Here is a 25,139-nt window from a genome sequence, read left to right on the forward strand (position 1 = left end):
GTGGCAACCTTTGCCAATGATCATAAGGCCTAGCAATGGGAAGCCACTGAGATAGCCAAATCTATGGAATACCTGGGGATAAAAAAGCAAAAAGCAAAAGAAATAGCAGACAATCATAAAAATGTTCAACTACACTCTTCAAACACTTGGAAGAAGGCTTCAGGGCCAAACTGGAGAGGGAAAATCCATTCTTGCAGCTTCCATCGAAACCCCGTTGAATATTGTAATAAATATTACAGCAATAATAAATATTGTGAATAAAGCTCTAGGGTCATGAAACAAGCAAAATCATAGCATTCCATGAGTTAATACCTCAAGCTTTGTATATGGCCATGCTTAGTTCACAAAAGTCTGTGCTTGCCAAGTTGGTTGGGTTTGACCCTCCCTGCAACTTGTGAACGTCATTCTATATCAGGTTAGTTCTAGTATTAGATAAAGGAGTGCTATGAATAGATCTGGCGCTAGCACTCCTTTATCTAACATTTTCCACCCCACCAGGTGGATAGTAATAGAGGCAGCTCTTACCTATTTTCCTTTTTTATATTTTATGTGGATTCGCTCATAAGTTCCTTAGCGCAACCTACCCCTTTTATTTTTAGTTCTAGTATTGTCTAGTTCAAGTATTGTCATCCCAGAGCAGCTCCATCTCAAAAACAAGATCATTTTTGGCAGTCAGTCCCCAAATTTAGAGCTGACCCCCAATCTTGTGTTCATAGTTCCCTAATGTAAATGTAACATATCAAATGTTACTCAAACATATTCAAAGCGATCCATATCCCAGGAAGAAAAATAATTAAGCCTCCCAATATAATCAGATGCTTAATTTCTTTTTATAATATAGACTCACTGTTAACAGTATCAGCTTTTCTTTCACTGTAATTTTAGAACCCAATTTTTTACAATTGTTTTTAAAGGGTAATAACGCGTTTATGTTTCATAAAATAATCAATTTATGCCGGATGCAAACTAATAATAGCAGAATTCAGGCAAAAGTAATAATGCAATATTAAAACTCTGTTGACTAAGTTGAGATACACTGCCTAATTAGCATTTTTATGACATAATGTTTTAACATTGTATAGGTATTAAACACCTGCAATGTACATGTTAATGCTCAGAAACGATTAAACATGAAGAATTACATTAGATGCTTCTAGGCTAATTACAGTTATCACAAAACGGTATTATCTTAGCTGTTGTAACAGTTAAGCTTTAATTAAGGTTGCTGCTACCATAACTCATTATCACCTTAACAACCTACATCTATTGACACCTCATTTGATCTTGAGATCAAACAGCCACATTGTAAAATAATTACATGTGAACCACGGAAGTGGATGTAATACTTTGCATTATTCATGGACAAAACAGAGCACGAGTCATGTGATATTCCGGCTTACATTATTAGACAGCAGTGGGCTTTAGAAATCCATGGTACCAAGCTGGATAACTAGAAGATTAGCAACTACATGTCGCTAGCCATCAAAGAATGGCAAAGCAATATGCAGCGTGCTTTATCCAAATGAATTGTTGATTTGAAAGATTACTTTATTTAATGAACAGTAGTATCTACAAGTAATAACATTTCAGGTACGGGTGTACGTACTGCATTATTTCTTTATTCTCTATTTTATTTATTATAAGTGTCAGTCATATGTCACCATAATAACAGAGTACTATCTACACCTTTACTTTTAAGTACAGTATATACCTCACTGGTCTGCCAAAATCATTCTTTTCTTTTCCTCTAGTTGCTTTGAATGCATAGTTTAATCCTTAAAGTGATTATTTATTTTCCTTTTTCTTATTAAAGCAGTAGTAAATTGTGTTAAGAAAAAGCAAACCTCCCCCTCCCCCAGATTAGGTCACAATGTGCTAGTACAGTAGGTGCCACCGATATTGTGTTAATCTCACCGCTGTTAGGGGCGAGATTGACACCTGCGAGCCCCGTCGCGGGAGCCAGTGCCGAGCTCTGTTGGATTCCTATGGATGCGTGGCATTTCGTGGGGGAGGCAAGCGCAAGAAGCACTGGCAAGCGCTAGAGGCACAGGCAAGCGTGAGAAGCACAGCCTCACAGCAGTGATTTCCAGTGCAATCCCATCACGCTGGAAACACAATATCAGCGGGAGGTATTGTATGCGCCATCATCACATTATGACAGACTTACCTAAGAAAAACATGTCCCTGCAATGGCACACTCTCACCGATGATAGGAAATCCATCTTCACCCCAGTCCTCGGGCTCCGGGCGTGTGAATGGCTGAGCTGCAATGCAATCCAGTGCATGCTGTCCATTGAGAGCTCAGTGCGAATGCACCAGTGATGTCATTGGCTGATACACATGTAAATATCTTCTAAACCGGCACGTTTAGGAGATATTTACTTTATTAACAGGTAAGCTTTATTATAGGCTTACCTGTAAGTACAAGATAAAAAGTGACATTTCCTACTGCTTTCATTTTGGATGGATTAAGGTAGGGATAAAACCACCATGAAGTTATTTTTTTGCTATCTGTGTATCACTGGGGAGATTTCCATTCATTTCCTGTCCTGCTAATGCACTTGGGCATTAAAGGAAAACACCGTCAAGGTGTCACCTTTGGAAGATTTCCTTGCAGGTCTTGTTCTGCTGACAACTCCAAAGTATTGGTCTTGGTATACGAAATGAAAAATACATAATGTTTAAAAAATATACATACCTGCCCTATGCAAATTGGATGCAATCTGGTCTAATCAGATAAACATAAATGTGCCCTTTTTTTTGCTTTCTAATTATCGTACTGGTTGCATTCTGTGGGGTGGCTGTTAATTCCTTCTTAATTGTCCAGGCGCTTCTTCACTAGATCTGCTTACTTTAGACGCTGTATGTGTTTTGTGCTGCTCCAATATGCTCCTTTTTAATACACTTGCCGATACTGTGTTGTTCCGCGTTGCCTTGCACTGGAAAGTGTTTCTTTGTTTTTTGTAAACTTACTTAAAAAAACTTTTTCTAAATAGAATCTGGTAAATATAATAAATATATATATAATATATTGGATTTAGGCCTCATTCACATGGGCATACGTAATTGTAAACTCTGGGCATCCGCGTGCAGGCAGTCTCATTGATGTTGATTGGGATGCAGTGGCAGCATTGCAATCATGCCACCTCCTAAATATATATATATATATATTTTTTTAAATACTGCAGTCACGAGCCAAGCATTTGGCTTGTGGTTGTGGTGTGCTCATTGACCTTAATGAGCATGTTTGATAGGTGGTGACACCTGTCAGACTTTACAAGTTAAGTTAAAAATTGCCCTGTTTGGTTGCAATAGTAGACTTTATCACGGCAGTTAGCAGGCAGTTCATCAGCCTGTTTTTACCAGCTTCTGACTGTGTACATGAAAGAGCCCAAGACACTTCTTATCCTAAAATGACAATGTTCACTCCCCATGCTGTATCTATGGAAGAGCAAAGTTGTCACCCTGGGAAAGAACTGTAGAACACCTCCCTCTTCTCTTGTCTATATCACAGAAGAGAGGTGTTTTGCAGTCTACAAAGAGAGCTGGAAACAATATAACGGATAGCAGCCAGCACAGGACGTTTTGAGCTCAGACACTAACGAACAGTTTCAACAAATAAACTTTTGAATACAGATTGCAAGATCTTTTTCAATGTGTTGGCACAAAGAATTATAGAGTATAACAAATTATTCCATTGATATGTTCATCCAAACAGCTGGTATAGCAGGCCTTTTGGTATTAAATCCACACAACGAAGAATAATAGAAAATTATTATTTACGTTTTTTTCCTTGACTTGGCTTATGTCTATGGATCAGTTCCTCATTCCCTACTGTGGACTGCCTTTGAATTATTTTGGGTGCCTGTAGTAATAACAAATTTGGTGAAACACTACTACTAGGATATACATCTTTGTCATACAACATCAGATTTATATACAGCTTGGCAACCGCTGGAGGTGGGTCTTTTGGTGGGGTGCACTATCCCCATTGGCCTTCACTATGACAATAGAAATAATTATCAGAACTTAGATAGATGATTGGAACAGAACAACTACAATTTGGTCAGCAGTTACCACCAAAACAAGACTATATGGATAATAGAACAACTGTCCCTACACTTAGCCCTTGTACACACGGTCGGAGATTCCGACGGAATGTGTCCTATCGGACCGTTTTGTCAGATAATCCGACTGTGTGTGGTCTCCATCGGACTGTTTCCATCGGAGTATCCGACAGACCAAGTTTTCCAACTTGTCCGTAAAATTTTCCGACAAAATGCTCCGATCGGACATACTCCAATCATGTGTAGCCTACTCTGACAGACAAAGTGCCACGCATGCTCAGATCAAATTCCTAGACCAAAGCTATTGGCTACTAGCCTGAACGTAGTCCCGTCGTAACGAAATAATGTCATCACGTTATCTACAATCGGATTTTCCGACAACTTTGTCTGACCGTGTGTATGCAACATTTTCGGACAACATCCAACGGATTTGGTTGTCAGAATGTCCGACCGTGTGTACAAGGGCTAAGACTTCTGGAACTGCTTAAAAATAAATTACATGGGTGAGGATGAAAAACAGCTGTCCCAACTGTTTCAGCAATGTCACTGAACAGCTTGGACCAATGGTATGATGCAATGCTCAAAGACACTGAGAAATTTGTATAAACAAATAAGTTGCGCTTGTATAAAAACAGTGCAAAACAACAGTGATCACTGAATAATCCTAAATAAACTGCAAATGAAATACAAATGGCAAGAAAAATAGCAATGAGGAATATAAAAATAGCATGTTTATATAACTGAATACAAGCATCTTCATATACTAAAAATTAAATGATGTGTTCCAGGATTTTCAACTGCCAACAAGGAGATAGAGTGGGTTGATTTACCCAAAAAACCCTATGACTGAGGACTCTTACCAGAAATGGTGGACCCCCTGAGTGAGCGAGGTCAACAGTTTCAACTCTTTGGGGAAGGCTGTCCACAAGGTTTAGGAGTGTCAAACGTTCCCATAGACACACTCCTAAACCTTGTGGACAGCCTTCCCAGAAGAGTTGAAGCTGTTGTAGTTACAAAGGGTGGGCCAACTCAATATTGAACCCTACGGACTAAGACTCGGATGTCATTAAAGTTGATGTGCGTGTAAAGGCAGGTGTCCCAATACTTTTGGAAATATAGTGTACGTGCAGAAGGGGAAGTTCCTGGTAGAGGTGGTGAGACAAAAGGACGAGGCAGAGCAACATTCTAAGACCATCTCAGTGGCCAATCAGGGCCAATAGTCTGAATGGGAAAGCCTGGAGGCAAGGAAACTCAGCTGCCATGACATCTGGGAAATTGAGAGATCTGGGCTAAGTTATGTCAACAGAGCTACCTCCTACCCACACCTCAGAACATGAAGCAGTGTTGGTGGGAGATCTTGTTTTCTTACTTTGTCAAGGCCTACCTCCAGAGCACCAAATAAGATCAAAGGTTACAAGTATCTTACAGACTGCTTGAAATTAGAAAATTGTTGTGGTCTCTTGGTTCATACAATCAAGCTGGCATATGTTGTGGAATTGACATTACTATGGATGGATGGTATTGAAGATTACAAAAGAAAAAAAAAGACAAGTAGTCAGAACTGACAACTGAAGCTGCCCAAAATGGCTGGAAGATAAACATATTTCCTGTAGAAGTTGGCTAGAGAAGGTTTATAGCTACCTATACAGCCAACCTTCCGGAGTTAGGGGTCACTCCCTCCAACAAGCATAAGCAATCATCATCAAATGCATCAGAAGAAGCTGAAAGTGGAAAGACAACAACTGGTCTACAAGACAAACAGAGGACATGGAAGTTAGGGAGTGTATTTGTGATTCCATTGAGCCATCTGGAAACGTAGAGGGCTCATCAGGGAAACGTCAAGAAGAGTGTCCATCTGATAACTGCGACAATGTAGCTTTTTTCCACACTCAGCCCAACATCAAGAGTGCGGCTTACAACAGACACTGAAGCCTCAAGTCCTTTTAGCTCTACTACTCTTTCATATCATTTTGTAACCATTATACCATATTCAATTTTGTTTTGCCAAGTTTACTTTGAAATAATTAATCAATTTTGGTGTTTTTTTTTTTTTTTTTGCTTTTGATTTATGAAAACTGTGACCTCTTCTTGCCACTGCAGCACCATCTCTCAAAATTAAATTTTCATATACATTATTATTATTGTTCATACTCATTCTCACCTACAACACTTTGTGTGTTGTTTACTCTATATAATCTAGACATACTCTGCCTCAATATGAATAAATCACTGGGCAAAGATGTGTTTCTAGCTGGGGTCCATACTACATGGCTTGTTATTCTTAGTAGGATGTATATTGTTTTAGACAACTTAAAGAGGGGTTCCCGCTTAAAAAAAAAAAAAGTCAGCAGCTACAAATACTGCAGCTTCTGACTTTTAATTGGACACTTACCTGTCCTGGAGTCCAGCGATGCGGGGGGATCAAAACCCTGCTCGTCCCCCCCTCCGCTCGGCAGCACTGACATTTTAACTGTGGGCGCCCGGCTGTAGCTTCACAGCCGGGAACTCACTGCGCATGCGCAGGCTGCGCCGCACGCCGTCACTGGCCGCACAATCATCTAGGACTGGTCACATGTTCTAGATGATTGACAAGAGAGAGGGGGAGAGGCGATCACCCTTCCTTCGCTGAGGGAAGGGACGTCAGGGGCCCAGGCACCGAAGGAGGCAGACTACAAGGGACCCCCTAGCAACAGGCATTTACAGATGAGTAACAAAAAAAAAATTCTCCAATTTTTTTTTTTTTTTTTTTAAGCACATTAATACATTTTTGTTTTTTTGGGTGGAACTCCACTTTAACTTTGTATTGCTAATTTACAAAAGCTTATTTTGAGCAAGTAAACAGTACACTTGTGCAAAGGGAACTTCAGAAACAATAAAGGAAGATCACACACTAATAACAGTCAGTGCATAGCTGTAAATGTGATTTTTAGTGCTGTCAATCTGTGGCTTTGTCAGTGACTTTCATGCTATGAGGCTGCTTTACTTGATATTACAGAGCACAATTTCTTACCCTGCAGTTTTCTCTGTATGTGGTCTTTGCACTGCCAGTTGACCCCTATCTGAAGTCTGTCTGAAATTATTTAGCTGCCTTAACACATCTTCTCTATCTCCCTTCAGTGTCTGAAACATGAGCCTGTCAAAGTTATTGTTCCTGAAACTGGTGTTAAGATGAATGTGGTGGCTAAATACATGGATGTCCCAACAACCCTCCAGCCACGATAATTCCTGCAATAATGATACAGATTCTTCTGTCTCCTCTACTGTTCCAAGACGTTCTGGCATAGTGACTTAGAAAGCAATAAAGATAGCCATGTAGCATTTTCAGGACATTTGTATTTTTGTCGTTGAGTTTTCCTTTAGTTTGCAGTTTTAACTTTTTCCTACTGAAACATCATTTCATTACCCAATGCAGGCATTCCCACGTGTGGTCTCATTGCAGAAGTATCATTGGTAGTTGTTCAAAACTACAAACACACACTATATTGTCAAAAGTATTGGGATGCCTGCCTTTACACACACATGAACTTTAATGGCACCCCAGTCTTAGTCCGTAGGGTTTAATATTGAGTTGGCCCACCCTTTGCAGCTATAACAGTTTTAACTCTTCTGGGAACGCTGTCCACAAGGTTTATGAGTGTCTATGGGAACATTTGATCATTCTTCCAGAAGTGCATTTATGAGGTCAGGCACTGATGTTGGATGACAAGGTCTGGCTCGCAGTCTCCGCCCTGTGCCTGACCTCACAAATGTGCTACTGGAAGAATGGCCAGACATGCCCATAGATAAACTCCGAAACCTTGTGGACAGCCTTCCCAGAAGAGTTGAAGCTGGTATAGCTGTGATAGGTGGGCCAACTCAATATTGAAGACTACTGACTAAGACTTGGCTGCCATTAAAGTTCACGTGTGTGTAAAGGCAGGCATCCCAATACTTTTTGTAATATAAGGGGGTTATTTTCTAAAGGGAAAATCCACTTTGCACTGCAAGTGCATTTGAAATTAAAGTCACTGTAGATCCGAGGGGGACATGCAAGGAAAATAAAAAACAGAATTTTAGCTTGCACATGATTGGATGATAAAATCAGCAGAGCTTCCCCTCATTTCAGATCTACCCCTTAGATTTAGAGCAACTGCACTTCCAAGTGCACTTGCAGTGCAAAGTGGATTTTCCTTTTGTAAATAACCCCCATAGTGTATGTATTTAACCTTTATTTGTGTTTCTTTCATAGCTATTAAATTTGAATTCCAGATATAAATCTCAAAACAGAGTTCCAATACTTTTATGGGACAGTTTTATCTTCTAATTATTTTTTTTATTTCTGGTAAGCCAGACTTGAGCAAAAGCAGAATTAAATCTCACAGTCGCATCTCTGATCATTGGCACTGCAATACTTCCCTAACCTGCTATTGGACAATAAGGGAGCAGCAGGATACTGCTTATTCTGCTCTTTCAATATATTTTCACTTAGCACATGCAGTACATTGCAGCGGAGCATACTGATATCATTGTAGTATGAGTATATGGAGTTCAGATTTTAAACAAAAATAAAGTACTGTGTCACTTCCTTGTCCCAAAAAATAAAATGTAAGCAGTAATTCCCATAAAAAAGCACTTCCAGTTGTCTGGCTTGGCCTGCGATAGTGCAGACTGAAGATGGGTCTTACTATAAAGTTATAGTCACACCTGACATAAAGACAAGACATAAGGGACTTCATAGATCACCTACAGAATCGTGGGAGGGGGGAGAGTTACATATCCTGGGTTTAAGTTTAAATTAAAAATATTTAAATAAAAAAATATATATAATATGAATAAAAAAACAAATATCCGTTACATGCATTTACTTTACTAGAAGGGGTAGTATATGGATATATATCAGGCAGGAAGGCTCATTCAACTTGTTTATTGACAGCTACTAGTGCCCAACCTCAGAATACAGATACCTTGAAAAAAACATCAATGATTAAAACATCCTATTCAGCAAAGCCAGACAATTGACTTTAATTACAAATTTTATATAAAACAACTGACATCCTATGAGACAAAGTAATTGGCTAGGGACGCAACATTTTTTTCTTCTTTTGTCACTTACATTTTTAAGGATTATACATCAGATCCTTGAAACATCACACCTTGTTATCCTAAACACACCTTGTTTTACTGGCCATCCTGCTGTTTCTCACCAATTTGCTGGGTCAACACTGCAGCTTTCTACATTAGTGTTGTCCAGCAATATATAGACTGGCGTCTGACTTCTTACACCCAGAATACAAACAGCATTACAATGTGAATTGAAGAGCGCATAAAAGTCTGTCTTACTTCCACGTACGATACAGTAATGGTTGTCAACTCGAGCATACAATGCAACTCAGCAAAATACATAACGGGGTCCTTGCAAATGGCTGTGTCAACAGCAAAAAGAATTTATGGAACAGCTCAGTGTGAAAAATGTAGTCAAAGAGCGTAAGATTTAGGATTATTTTATCCCCAAACCATTACAGTAAATAGCTGTGTGAATTGCTCCTGTGACAGCGTGGACTGGTAATTGGTAAACACAGGGAAAATGGGAATAAAAAAACCTCCTCAATTCTGGGAGGAAAAAGTGTTTGATCTGTTTAACTCTTTCACAGCTCAGCTGCTGAATTTATCAAGGACAAAATGTTCTTCACTCTTCAACATTTGTAATTAAAGAAACATATAATATATATATATACACACACACACACACACACACACACACACACACACACACACACACACACACTTTGGAAGCACTGGCTGGCATGACTGTGGATGGTCTGTATGTGTCACCCAGGTTTCTCACCTATACATGCATGGTGAGTAGTTCCCAGGTAGATGGTCAGAACCCTAATAAGGCCTGTACTGGGTCCTGGAGCTCAGGGACTTTGTAGAGCTTTGGGTGGGATTAAGCCTCCATGCCTAGGTCCACATCTTACCTGTTAGCCAGATCTAGATCTATTTTTTAGTCTTAACTATGCATAGGCCTTTATATATGTGAGCTGATTGATTCTCAGGGCTCTCTCACTCTGTCTACTGTCATAGACTACTGCTGGTTCCTGACAGAACATGACAAAAGTTACGCATGCTGCCTGTTTGTTTTGGCAACCAATGAGGGGTTGCCCTATTACCAAGAGCCAGTTCACACAGGAGCAACAAGACTTCCAGCGTGACTTTGGGAGGCAACTTGGACATGACTTGAGTATGAATCACAGCGCGACTTGAGGCAACTTACAAGGCAAGTTGAAGTTACCTCCAGGACAGTGGGTACAAGTTGCCTAGAAGTCGGATTGAAGTCGTACAGGAACCTTTTCTGAAGTCGGAGCGACTTCAGTAGTGTACATTAAGATGGCTCCATTTACTTCCATTGATTTTCTCAACCGGGCGACTTGAAGTTGGATCCCAGGTCACCCCTGTGTGAACCGGCTCTGAGATGAGATGTTTGTTTAATGCTATTAACTTGCTGTACAAAGTCCACCTTCATTGAACTGTGTGTTTACTTACATACACTATATTACAAAAAGTATTGAGACACCTGTCTTTACACGCACATGAAATTTAATGACATCCCAGTCTTAGTCCATAGGGTTTGATATTGAGTTGGTCCACCCTGTGCAGCTATAACAGCTTCAACTCTTCTGGGAAGGCTGTCCACAAGGTTTAGGAGTGTGTCTATGGGAATTGTTTACTTCCAATTCTTCCAGAAGTGCATTTGTAAGGTCAGGCACTGTTAGAAGAGAAGGCCTCACACTCTCGCTCTAATTCATCCCAGGTGTTATATCAGGTTGAGGTCAGGACTCTCTGCAGGTCAGTCAAGTTCCTCCACCCCAAAGTCGCTCATGCATGTCTTTATGGACCTTGTTGATCGCGATTGATCCATCAACCGTGGGCAGTCCACAGGTCAATCAGTAACACAACCCTGCATACAGTCTTTCCTCCAGCCTCTGACATTCTCCTCTTCACTGCAAAGCGGAGTGCGGGAAGAGTAACAGTGCCTGATAGAGGCAGGGGCTGCTGGAATTAAATTTTCACATTAACCAGCAGGTGATTGGTTGCTGGGCAGTTAATGTAAAATGTAACTCTGGCAACTCCTGCCCTGCCCTCTATCCAGTATTGTCATATCATCTATCCAGTACGGTCATGTCATACTTCCTGCTCTCTGCTCTGCTATACACCAGTGTAAGATAGGAGTGTGCTACCTACACACTGGTGTAAAGGGGACAGAGGACAATACAGTGGGGAGGGGGTGTAGGGGACAGAGAACATTACATTGGAGGGGCAAAGGACACTACAGTGGGGGGGGGGGGGGGTGACAGAGAACACTGCATGGGGGAGTGCAGAGGACACTACAGTGGGGGGGGGGGGGGTTGTGAAGGAGACAGAGGACATTATTTTGTAGGAGGGGACAGAGGACGCTACAGTTGGTGAAGGGTGTGAAGGGGACAGAGGAAATTGCTTTGGGGAGCAGAAGAGACTACAATGGGGTGTTTGAAGGGGACAGATGATGCTGCTTTTAGGGGGCACAAGACACTGCTATGGGTAGGTAGATGAGGGGGGGTTTGTGATGTGAAGGGGAAAGAGGACACTGTTATGGGGGGCATAGGACACTATACAGTTGGGGGGGGATATGAAGGGGGCAGAAGGCACTGCTTTTGGGGACACAGGACACTGAAATAGCTGAAGGGGCAGAGGACCCTACTGCAGGGTCAAGGGGGGTGCAGAGGACACTGCTATGGGGAGGCAGAGAACACTACTGTGTTTCTATTGGGCATTTGATAGGTATTTGTTTAAAAGGGCACCCCTTCCCTTGGGGATCTTTGCTTTCCAGTTGACAAGGTAGATCTCATCTCAACCTCTGAAAGGTTGTCTACTCCTGCTATAGAAATATATGCTGTGTTCATTTGTATTACTGTGTACAAAACTGACATACAAGCAAGTTCACAAAATTCGAATGAGGCTCACAAATCAGAAATCACAATACTTGGGTGTTTGAATATCAGGATTCAATAATGATACTGTGAAACTTAATTTAATCTTATACTAACAAAAATATTATCATGTAAACAAAAAAGTAATAAAAATTGTTTATAATGTGTAAAAATTCTGGGTGCTGAAAAATCTTCTTTATAGTGGAGTGACCACAGACAACATCTGGCAGCAGACTATTTCAGGAGAATCAAGGATCAGGGAATGTTTTTTTTTTCCAGAGGACAACCAGTGGGTGGTATCCACAAGTCCTGTCTAGACAAAAGACCATTAACTAAGCCAGACTTTGTCATCTCATGTCAATGGGTGCTTTCAGAACGGAGGTATAACTAACAGCTATTTTGTTGACAAAATGCCTTAAAAAGTTGTGATAGCCAAATTTCACTCAAGTATTGCCTAACATAATTAAATCTGAAGGAAATGTATTGGGTCCTCACTATTTTATATGTGATAGACACATAATAATGTATGAAATGACAAGATGATTTTGAAAAGATCAACTGACTCAATCTTAAGCCCCAACAGAGGAGATATGCTATATTAAAATACCTTTCTATCATTTTTTCTTCAGAGTGATTATCGTTTTGGACATTGCATTTGCACTGTTTGTTTTTTGACCTTGAAAATAAATAAATTTCTTCATTGATAAAGCTGCTGGCCTTTCTGCTCCATTGCATCAATGCAGTAAAACTCTGTCAGAAGTGTTTGATAGAAAAGGCATTAGGATACTGTCACTGCTAGCAAGACAGACCTCATGTTCATCTGAGGTCATCCTGCTCCAAAATTCTCAATTTCTTTCTGTCTGGTGGAGATAAAATTATGCTTTGTTCCATTTATTCTTCTGAAATACCTATCTTTTCACCTATCAATTTATATAGTTACTGTTTTCCCCGAAATAATACGTTTAAAAACTATTTGCTGAAAGGAAAAAATACTTCCAAAAACTGAATAAAAAAAAAAGAGAGAAAGGCAGTTAGACTGCATGCTGACCATGGAAACACTGATTGCTGATCCACTGGTAATAAATAGACCTAAGTGTCCTGAAGATAAAAAAAAATTACTACTCAAAATAATTTTCCTCTAGGACTCTGCACTTAACTGGTACAGTAAGCTAGCAATGCATGATTATGTTTATCTCCTTTAGATCCCTATGCTAAGCTAGAGAAAGTAGCTGATTCAGCCATCCTTGCTAAGCAATGTGGATGGAGGAATCTGCACTGCTGGCTACTGTATTCAGGCAGCCACAGCACTAGTGGCTGTTTGAATACCCAATATGGTAAGACCCAAGTCTCTGTTCAGACAACGATTTTTAAATCAACATTTGTTTAGCATGGTGGTGCCAACTGGCTAGCCATGGTTTGAATTTCCAACTGCTAAATCGGCCAAAATTTGAGCTGTGTTTGGCCAGCTGTAAGCACTCTTATTTGATACCTCTGTACATTCTGGGGGAAGTGATAGATGTCAATGATCATTCAACTTCCTTAGATCTGGTCTCTACCCCTTTACTTTGTCCCTGGTTCCTCTCAGAAAAATACCTCCCCAAGGTAATATGACTTATCTGCAGCATTTGGAGTGTACCTGCAGGATGTAACACATAGATACACAATCAATGTCCTTACTCCCTTGACAGGTACTGTTTACCCTTCACAGCATGTCAGCTAGAGCAAATGAGATTAGAAGAAGTACACTGAAAAGAAAAGGCTGCAGTGTCACAGATGGGAGGGGGAGAGAGTGGGGTTAGCAGGTCAGACACGCAACCATGTCTAATACACAAACTACTCTGATCATGAACTGCGCACTGAATTACTGCTCAGTGACTGCATGTTTTGAATTCTTTTTGCATATTTTTTTTCAGTACAAATAGTACCTTCTTCAATGGTTGTGTGCAACATGGGAACATTTTTATCACCTGCCATAGCCCTCCACCCATCTTCCCCCATTCCACACGCCATTAGAGAATGACCCCTGTCTGACTTGTCTGCCTCATTATAATCTAATTCATCCTTCCCCTCCTAGTTTAAATACTCTACCAATAAATAAAAATAAGGGGCATATACCTGTGCCAATAGATGATTGAAAAAATAGTTCTTATTGAAGAAAAAAAGCTGCGACACATAAACAAGCTATAACCATGTAAAAAAGGTGAAGTGATAAAGAATAGTGACGCTAATTGGAACGATATCGAACTTCCCTAAACACAAAAATTTATATATACAAAAACAAAAGCAAAACAATGTGCATAAAGATACCATAAGTGCATATTAAATGCATATAAATGGTATCATACTGTGTGTGTGTGTATTAAGAAAAATATCCACATAAATTCATATAATGCAAATGAGTAAAATTTATTATAATCAAATAATCATAAAGTGCAAAATACACATCAATATAAAATATAATATGTGTATATAAAAAGTTCAGAATATTATACTGCAAAATCCACATACGGTATAGATAAAGTGCAAATCCACAATGTGAAGAGATACAATACGAATTGAAAGACGATTCCCCCACCATCAACGAACGAAAAGTGAATCGATCCTTAAAGTGCACACAACAAAAAGTAAGTGGGAACCCTTACCAGATAGAATGGACATCATGTATGTAGCGAGGTCATCAGTGCCTGCAGAAATAACCCTATAGGATCCCTTAGAAGCTCCTTGTTCTCTTGACCAGCAGAACTGCAGGTCAAAAGAACAAGGAGCTTCTAAAGGATCCTATACTACATTATACCAGATCGGATGGTTGATGGGTGAGTGTCGCAGCTTTCCGTCAGCAAGCTAATTCCTCCCGCATATCGAACAGTGGACTGAGGTCTGGTACTGAGGGAGAGGAGGCATTTGGAGGCATCTGGAGATACTGACTTCCTGGCTTGATGTAAAGACCCCACAGAGGGTTATTTCTGCAGGCACTGATGACCTCGCTACATACAGGAGGTCCATTCTATCCGGTAAGGGTGTACCCACTTACTTTTTGTGGTGTGCCCTTTAAGGATCGATTCACTTTTCGTTCGTTGATGGTGGTGGAATCGTCTTTCATTTCATATTATATCTCTTCACATTGTTGATTTGGACTCTATCTACACTTTATGTGGATTTTGCACTATACAATTCTTTTGAGTCTGGACTTTTTATATACACATATTATATTTTATTTTGATGTGGATTTTTCACTTTGTTTATATGACTATAATTAATTTTATTATATGAATTTATGTGGATATTTTTCTTAATGTATATATATACATACATACACACACACATAACACACACATATATATATACAAACATTTCCCCTAACACAGACCCAATTGCATTTAGGTGCAAACTATCTTTATATAGGTTGTACCCAAATGAAAAAATAGCCCAGCCTAGAAACCCAAATCCTTCCCTCTTACACCAGGTCTTTAGCCATGAATTCAATTTTCTAAGCTCCACCTGTCTTTCCTGTGCTGTGCATGGCACAGGCAATATTGCAGAGAATATCACCTTGGAGGTCCTTCTCTTCAACTTGTAGCCTAGTACTTTAAATTGACTCTTGAGGATCCTCCACTTTTCCTGTATTTTGTCATTGGTTCCAACATGGACCAAGACAACTGGGTCATGCCCAGCCCCCCCCCCCCCCAGTGATTTATCAACCCGATCCACCACATGCCAAACCCTGGCACCAGGGAGGCGGCAAATCATTCAGTTGAGGTTATCCTGATTATAGAATTCCCTATTACCACCAACTGTCTAGGCCTTTCTTCACTATCCTCCCCAATCCTCACTAAATGGGCTGCTCTCCTGAGTTTTAGGGGCAACAGTGACATCTATATCTGCCACCTCCGAGTTTGCCACCCCCACATCCTCTCCCAACTTGAAAAATCCATTTGGGTGCTCAAACCCAGGGCTGGCCTTCCTTTTCTTTGAACCTCTACCACCCCCCTCTGTCTAAAGTAACCCATCCTTCTAACTGATAATCCCGACTTACCCCTCCATCTTCCACATCAATCCTGTTAACCACCAGCTCAGTGAGCAGAAGACCCCTTTCAATGTTGTCAGTTCTGGGCAGTGTTGCAATTTGCTCCTCCAGATCTCTAATGTGAGCTTCCGGAAGGGCATCTTTTGCTTTAGTATTCATCCTGGAGTTCTTGCTCCATTACTGTATACATGCAGCACACTGTGTACTGCACGCAACCTTCAACCTTGTTAGCACTCATTATCCCAGTTACAATATTACTTACAGAAAACTTCAGATTTTAAGTACAGGTTAGAAGACTCATGTTTCACGGTTTAAAACATGGCACAAATGTTTTTTTTTTTAAATCTGCTAGCAAAAATCCCAAAAAATAAAATAAAACAATTGCAACCACAAGCAATCACCAGCAGTCAAAAGTACAACTCCTTTTTTTTTTTTACTCGCCATTCATATTTCCAACTTTTCAGCTTCCAACCAGCAAAATGGCCTGGCCAGTGGGTCACATTAAATTATACAAAAGACAACTGCACCAGTGAGAGTTCTTCTACAGAATTATCCTGACAGCATGCATGTTTGCCTTCCCCACCAATTACATTGGGGAAACAATTTGTCTCTGGACAAAATAACACCAACCAGATCATAGTTTTGTTCTGGAATGTGCTGATAAGTCTTTATATTGTTAAAATTATTTTGAAAGACTAGGAATTAGAAAAAGGTAGGTTTACTGCAACACTCCTATAATATTCAGGAAACACACACAGAGAGATTTAGAAAGTGTCACCAAAGTTGCTAGAACAAAAAGGTGACTGACCTCATTAATGAAGTTCTGTGCTCCCCTTGGACTCAGAAGCAGTATCGCTCTTCGTAAGGTGTCGCGGTAGCGGTTCAGTTCCTCAGTTTTCATGGAAGTAAAGAGGCTGGCAAAAACTCTGCTGATGTTCCTGTCAACTTTCTGCAATGATACATCAAGTCCTAATCTGGATGCCTGGTCCAGGAAGCCCTGAAGTCCCCGGATATCTAAAAACACAACATTTTAAATTTATATTCAGTGTGGATAAAAGGTTTTTACATTATCAAAAATCATTGACTGACATGATCAACAACTCATAGATGTCATTTTAAACTGCCAGTGGTAATAGGAAAGCATGAGATAGTTGAGGAATGCATTGAACAGAAAGTGGAGTAGGAAATTAAAGCTGCTTACAGTAATACATACATAAGGGAGTGCATGTTATTGTCAACAGTACGCAGTAGCTTCTTTAGAATGAATTTGTACTCTACTGTATTGTAAATCCACTATAGGACCTGACTTTGCATAACTTCATAGCTAAGCTCTACCAACTTCCGCTCTCCTGTCCCAAAGGATTGGCTATACTGCTCACTGAAGCCATCTCATTGGTAAAATGGCCCAAAGGATTGGCTATACTGCTCACTGAAGCCATCTCATTGGTAAAATGGCAGTTGGCAAAACTTAGCCAAGTCAGGTAAAGTCCAGTCCTAGTAACAAAAGGAAACTCAGAAACAGAGGGGCACATACAATTAATAAAAGTTACAATATACAGTAACTATTTTGTTATTGTATCTTAAGCAGGCCTTTTTCTAGTATAAAATGGAGTACAAGTACACTTTAAAGGACCTACTGTGTTTAAAAATGACATTTCACTGGAGATTAGCACCACCTGACAGGTTCCCATATCACTAAAACGTTAAACAGATTTTTCCTGCTATATTTTGTACCTAAAAGCCATCATGAAGTATCACTTTCTCAACTGGAAAACGTTGGTACTATAAGCTGTTTCTTAGATTAGAGAAATCCTGTTTTCTGATGTGTGACCAGTAACTTACACAGAGGAAACCGTGAATAATAATAAAAAATAAAAATAAAATACCAGCAACTGTCAGATACAGCAATCAACCAAAACAGTAAAACTAAAACATAAATAAAATAATTAATTTTTCAATCAGACAATACCTAGGGTATAAATAAGATGTACAAAAATACATGGCCTTAGCATTACACAAGACAATGCATAGAAAACAAATAACTAAAATATTTGGGAACTTAGATACCAACCAGGCTTGATTGGGCTATCTGCAATGAGCAGTCAAATTACAAAAGAGCATGGTACCCAGAAGGCCAGAGCAGTTTGGGAAGCAACAGAACTAAAAGCTAAGGTGACAGAGGATGATATACAGTATGTCAACCAGAAGTCAGATAATAGTTTTGACTAATACAAGTGGTTCATCAGATAGAGTAAGCGGATAATTAGGTAAATATAAGAAAAAAACTGAACTTTACAGCTTTGTAGTATTTATACAGTGCCTTGAAAAAGTAGTCATACCCCTTGACATTTTTCACATTGTCATGTTGCCACCAAAAACGTAAACGTGTAGGGTGGCACAGTGGTGTAGTGGTTAGCACTCTCACCTAGCAGTAAGAAGGGTCACTGGTTCGAATCCTAACCACAACACTACCTGCTTGGAGTTTGCATGTTCTCCCTGTGCCTGCATGGGTTTCCTCCAGGTACTCTGGTTTCCTCCCACACTCCAAAGACATGCAGGTAGGCCTAATTGGCCTCTGTCCAAAATTGGCCCTAGTAAATCAATGGGGACTTTGGATTGTGGGCTCCTTGAGGGTAGGAACCAATGTGAGTGTGCAATGTACAGGGATAGGGGTAGACACTCACTCAGGTTGAACTGGATGGACTGGTGTCTTTATTCAACCTTACTAACTATGAAACTATGACATGTATTTTATTGGGACAGTGGCACATAATTGTGAATTGGAAGGAAAATGATGTATGGTTTTAAAAACGTTTTACAAATAAATATCTTAAAAGTGTGGTGTGCATTTGTATTCAGCCCCCCGAATCAATACTTTGTAGAGCCACCTTTCACTGCAATTACAGCTGCAAGTCTTTTTGGCTATGTCTCTACCAGCTTTGCACATCTAGAGAGTGACATTTGTACCCATTATTCTTTGCAAAATAGCACAAGGTCTGTCAGATTGGACGGAGAGCATCTGTGAACAGCAATTTAAGTCTTGACACAGACTCTCAATTGGATTTAGGTCTGGATTATGACTGGCCATTCTAACACATGAATATGCTTTAATCTAAACCATTCCATGGCTGTATGTTTAGGGTCGTTGTCCTGCTGGAAGGTGAACCTCCACCCCAGTCTCAAGTCTTTTGCAGACTAACAGCTTTTCTTCTAAGATTGCCCTGCATTTGGCTCCATTTATCTTACCATCAACTCTGACCAGCTTCCCTGTCCCTGTTAAAGAAAAGCATCTCCACAAAATGATGCTGCGACAACCATGTTTCACGGTGTTGATGGTGGGTTCAGGGTGATGTGCAGTGTTAGTTTTCTGCCATACATAGCATTTTGCTTTTAGGCCAGAAAGTTCCATTTTGGTCTCCATCCACATGTTTGCTTTGTCCCCCCACATGGCTTCTCACAAACTGCAAACAGGACTTCTTATGACTTTCTTTCAACAATGGCTTTCTTCTTCCCGCTCTTCTATAATTGTGGCATGCACAACTAATAATGTATCTGTGGGCCGACCTGAGCTGTGGATCTCTAAAGCTCTGCATGGGCCTCTTGGCTGCTTCTCTTATTAATGCTCTCCTTAGGGCTCATGTACACTGCTGCTGGTACACGGACGTTCAGAGGCAGTCGGCTGTTTTTTCAGCTGGCCATGAACTCATCCAATGTTTTCTAATCAGTACATGTACACAGATTCATTTAATGTTGTTTTTAGGCAGTTGAGTTTAGAGGCCACTTTTAGAAAGCAAAAAAATGAGTTCAGACGCTGAGTTTAGAGGCATTTCAAGCGCTAAATGTGGCTAAATGTGGTAACTCGCGTTTAGTCACATTTCATTTTTGGCCATTTAAAAAAAAAAAAAAAACATTTTTCAAACACTTCTAAAGGCAAACGTGGCTAAACGTGGCATGTAAACGTGGCAAAAGTAATGTTTTAAATGTGGGTTACTATCTGTCAAGTTAAATCATTCAGGAGAGGTTGTAAAAATGTCCCGAGTACAGTAAGCCTTACCCGGTTTGTTAGTTTAGGTGGATGCCCATGTTTTGGTAGGTTTGCAGTTGTGCCATATTCTATCCATTTTCGGATGATGGATTGAACAGTGCTCTGTTGGATGTTCAAAACTTGGGATTTTTTTTTATAACCTAACCCTGCTTTAAACTTCTACACAAATTTATCTCTGACCTGTCTGGTGTGTTCCTTGACCTTCATGATGCTGTTTATTCACTAAGGTTCTCTAACAAACCTATGAGAGCTTCACAGAACAGCAGTATTTACAGTATACTGAGATTAAATTACACACAAGTGGACTCCATTTACTAATTAGGTGATGTCTGAAGGCAATTGGTTTTACTAGATGTTAGTTAGGGGTATCAGAGTAAAGAGGGCTGAATACAAATGCCCGCCACACTTTTTACATATTTATTTGTAAAAAAGTTGGAAAACCATTTATCATTTTCCTTTCACTTCACAATTATGTGCCAGTTTGTGTTGGTCTATGATATAATGCCATGGCTGATGACATCATCGCTTAGTAGGTCGCTGGCAGCCAGCTTAGCTCCCTGTTTTGATGACAAGAGTATAGGGAGGAGCAGAGAGTGGGGGGGGGGACTGGGTTGAGCTCTCGGCCTCCTCTGTACATGGAAGTTCACAGTGGTCCCTCCCTCCTGTAGCACAGGAGTTAACAGAGGATTGCTCAGATTGGGCTGTTGCCGCAGCACCCCTGAGGACTCCTCATGGCACCCCAGTTAAAAAACGCTGGTCTACAGGATAGGAAGTGAAGAGAAATACCCCCAGCCACCAAAAAAAAAAAAAAAAGTTGTAGGGGTTTCAATTCTTTACAAATCTTCCCTACTCTAAAACTAAAAGGATTATTTTGGATTTACATACATTATGCTTTAAAATGTATGAATGGCCCAAACTTTTTCTTCTAGTTTTCTATAGAGTATGAAAGGGTTAAAGCCCCCTATAAGTTAGTTCATTAGTAAGACCTCATCTGGAATATGCAGTTCAGTTTTGGGCACCAGTTCTCAAAAAGGATATCAGTGAACTAGAGAAAGTGCAGAGAAGGGAAACCAAACCGATAAGATGCATGGAGGAACTCAGCTATGAGGAAAGATTAGAGGAACTGAATTTATTCAGTCTTGATAAGAGGAGATTAAGGGGGGATATGTTCAACATGTACAAATATATAAGGGGTCCATATAGGGAACTTGGTGTCGAGTTATTCACTTTACAGTCAACAAAGAGGACAAGGGGGCACTCTTTATGTCTAGAGGAAAAGAAATTTCATCTCCAAATACGGAAAGGTTTCTTCACAGTAAGAGCTGTGAAAATGTGGAATAGACTCCCTGCAGAGGTGGTTATGGCCAGCTCAGTGGATTGCTTTAAGAAAGGCCTGGATTATTTCCTAAGTGTACATAATATAACTGGGAACTAACATTTATAGGTAAAGTTGATCCGGGGAAAATCTGATTGCCTCTCGGGGGATCAGGAAGGAATTTTTTCACCTGCTTTAGCAAATTGGATCATGTTCTGCTGGGGTTTTTTGCCTTCCTCTGGATCAACTGTGGGTATAGAATTGGGTATATGGGCTGGTATGATATTGATTATATAATTTTTTTTTTTTTTGTGGTTGAACTGGATGGACTTGTGTCTTTTTTCAACCTGACTAACTATGTAACTACGTAACTATGTAAGTTAATTTCTTGCTGTCTGTGTCCCACTGAGATTCATTTTCACTTCTTGCCCTGAACACGCAACAGGCAGTTAGGGGAAATCTCTACAAAAGTGAGTGGAATTCCCCTCTTATGCCCTGTACACACGGTTGGACTTTCCGACGGAGAATGTGTGATCGGATCGTGTTGTCGGAAAATCCGATCGTGTGTGGGCTCCATCTGACTTTTTCCGTCGGAATTTCCGACACACAAAGTTTGAAAACTGGATCTTAAATTTTCCAACAAAAAAATCCGATCATTTAAATTCCGATCATGTGTAGACAATTCCGGCAGACAAAGTGCCACGCATGCTCAGAATAAATTAAGAGACCACAGCTATTGGCTACTGGCCCGTTTATAGTCCCGTCATACGTGGTTTATGTCACCTCGTTCTGAACGATTGGATTTTCTGACAACTTTGTCTGACCATGTGTATGCAAGACAAGTTTGGCACAAAATCCGTCAGAAAAAATCTGATGGATTTTGTTGTCGGAATGTCCGACCGTGTGTATGGGGCATTAGGCCCTTGTCATTAGAACAGGAGTAAGATTAACCCTCACCTCTTGTTCCAGTGAGAGCTGTAAAATTCTGAATGTGTTATGTTCTGTTTCAGTGATAATAATGATCATCAGGACAAACAAACAGAGAGACTTAATTTACTATGAAACGCTATAATGCAGAAAGGGAAATTATAGAGCAAGGCTTTATCCTTTCGTCACTAGTTTGAGCACATTTATATTCATATATTCAGAGAAATAAAACAAAAATTACAATTAGCAAATATACCAGTTTTTCAAACTCACTACTTTGAATATACCAAATCAGACAATTTCCATGTGAGATGAGATGACTCCAATGGGGAAGTTCTGTGACATACCATTATTCTTTTTAATGAATGACTTTACAGGAGTTTGAGGGATCCTGCCCCATAACCTGAAAGCCTGGAAAGCAAATTAGATCCGGCTTGATGACTCTATAGGGCTATACAAGAGAAATCACTTAATTTCCCCATCCAAATGAAATAAAGTGAATGGGCAAATATATTGTGCCTACCATTGTAATCTGACTGCCAGCAACAGGTGACAGAATACAGAGCAACCCAACAGTACTTGCATCAGATTGTATGCAAGAGCTGATTGACCAAGAATCTTCTGTCCCACTTCTTAGGCAAAGGTTGTTTACAGAGCTGACTTTTTTTGAGCTGGGTGTGCCTGCTTTCAAAAGGTGTTTCCCAATGTTAAACCTTTCATCCAATTTCTAAATTGGCGCATTGTACATTTTAAAAGCCAATATAAAGGAATAGTAATGGTAAAAAAAAGTACTTGTGGGTTTAATTAACCTTTTTTGGGGTTAATTCTCCTTTAAGGGGGGTGTGGCAGGGGGCGTGTCCTAGGCCTACATACATTTGCAAGTAGGTGTCCCTCATTCCCATCTCAAAATGTTTGGAGGTATGCCTATGTAAGCAAGGTAAATTGCCATTCTTTCAGTACAGAAGGCATAGATCCTGTGTTCCTGTCAGGTTACCTTGAGGCGAGGTGACAGGTGCACACCGTAGGGATCTGGAGTGCACCGCAAGGTTGTGGACCCTATGGCTGACTGCTGCAGATGGGGCACAGATCCCACTGGGGTTAGAGCGTAAGATTCCCTGGGGCGCGGAGTCTAAGAGCCAGCAGGTGTTCACCAGCGCCTCTAGTGGTGAGGATGGACTTGGCTGCAACTGGCTCCAGGTCGCGACCCCCAGGGTCCCCCAGCTCACACCCACAGTAGGCAACAGGAGGATAGGGATGGTGAGGGACAAAGCCAAGGTCGGGGCCACAAGCAGACAAGAATAGTCGGGTACACACCAAAAGGTCAGGATCACAGGCAAACAGGGATAGCCAAGACACGCCAAAGTCGGTAACGGAAAACAGAAGCAGAGCACACGGCAGGAAACAGGAAGCTAACACACAAAGGAATACACAATGGTTGATAAGCACTGATGGCCTGCAGTGCACAGGTTAATATAGGGCCTGGGGTGGAGCCATGCTTAGAGGAGAGGTTATAAAAACCACCAGGTGGAAGTGGCTGACCTCTTAGTCTGAAGACATGAGGGAAGGTAAGCAAACACAGGAAGATCACTGCATAACCATGACAGTTCCTGTAAAACAGGAACACCAATTCATGCCTTCCACTAATAAAAGCACCTCCCCAACTACACTGAATCACATTTAAGGACACTTTTAACCCTTTGATCACCCCTGATGTTAACCTCTTCTCTGACAATGTCCTTAATACAGTGACTATCACTGTATTAGTGTCACTGGTTCCCCAAAAAGTGTCAAACGCGTCAGTTAGCGTCCGATTTTTCCACCGCAATAGTGCAGTCCCGCTATAAGTCGCTGATCGCTGCCATCACTAGTAAAAATAAATTTTCTAAATATATCCCATAGTTTGCAGACGCTATATCTTTTGTGAAAAACTGATCAATATACGCTTATTGGGAATTTATTTACCAATAATATGTGGCAGAATACATATTGGCCTAAATTGATGAAGAAATTTGAATTTTTTCATTTATTTTTTTGTTATTGGAATATGCTGTATAGCAGAAAGTCAAAAAAAAAAATGTTTTTTTCAAAACTTTTGGTTGTTTTTTGTTTATAGCGCAAAAAAATAAAAATAAAAAATTCAGAGGTAATCAACATATATAAAAATGATCATAAGAAATTATTATATCTAGATACTGCATTTGTGTTCCTTTGGAAAGCCTACTCAACTAAGTCTGTAAATTTTAGAAACTGAAACTTCATTAGAGATAAACAGATAACTAAACTCTTCTTAATAAGAGAAACTTCACAACAGTAGACAAGAGATGTTAAAAAATATATAACTGTCAACACTTCGGCAGAAAACCATATGTAGAACACCATCGCACAAAACCAATTACAGCTGTTAATTGTCTAACAAATAAGCAGCTTTGCGGGTTGTCTGTAATTATATCTGTTGCTCACATGCACAAGACACACTGTTGCTTGTAACTTAGTTCTTGATTAGAAATAGAAAAGCGTCTTGCTTTCTCTGCCTGGCTTATATAAACCCGAACACATTACACACATCTGTAGAGAAGACTGTCAGAATATGGGCTGCAAGGTTAGGGACATGGGCACATTTTTTTGACTCGCCTGTCCCATAAATTATTTGAAAGTGAAATGATTATAGCTTTGTTGACTTAAGTTCCTTTACCTATTTGCTAAATGTCTGGAAAGATATGAAAGGCTTTGTGCCTTGTCTCTGAAAAAATATGCAATTATTTAAAGTTAATTTAAATGATTTTTTTTTCTTATCAGAGGGTAAAAGAATGGACTC

At 40.1% G+C, this 25,139-nt stretch overlaps 1 protein-coding gene across 3 annotated transcripts in view; it reads right to left on the reverse strand.

Annotated features, from left to right (window-relative positions):
* The window catches only part of GRID1 (glutamate ionotropic receptor delta type subunit 1), a 1,763,123-nt gene that overhangs the window by 1,003,586 nt on the left and 734,398 nt on the right, over window positions 1–25,139 (reverse strand). For all 3 annotated transcript variants that reach the window (XM_077454598.1, XM_077454599.1, XM_077454600.1), the window contains exon 4: window positions 16,846–17,051. In XM_077454598.1, coding sequence (XP_077310724.1) covers window positions 16,846–17,051 — 206 coding nt within the window. The remainder of the gene's footprint in view (window positions 1–16,845; window positions 17,052–25,139) is intronic.

The sequence above is a fragment of the Lithobates pipiens genome, unplaced genomic scaffold (assembly GCF_037356315.1).
Source record: "Lithobates pipiens isolate NorthernLeopardFrog02 unplaced genomic scaffold, aLitPip1_a1.2 Scaffold_25, whole genome shotgun sequence".
Lineage (NCBI taxonomy): Eukaryota > Metazoa > Chordata > Amphibia > Anura > Ranidae > Lithobates > Lithobates pipiens.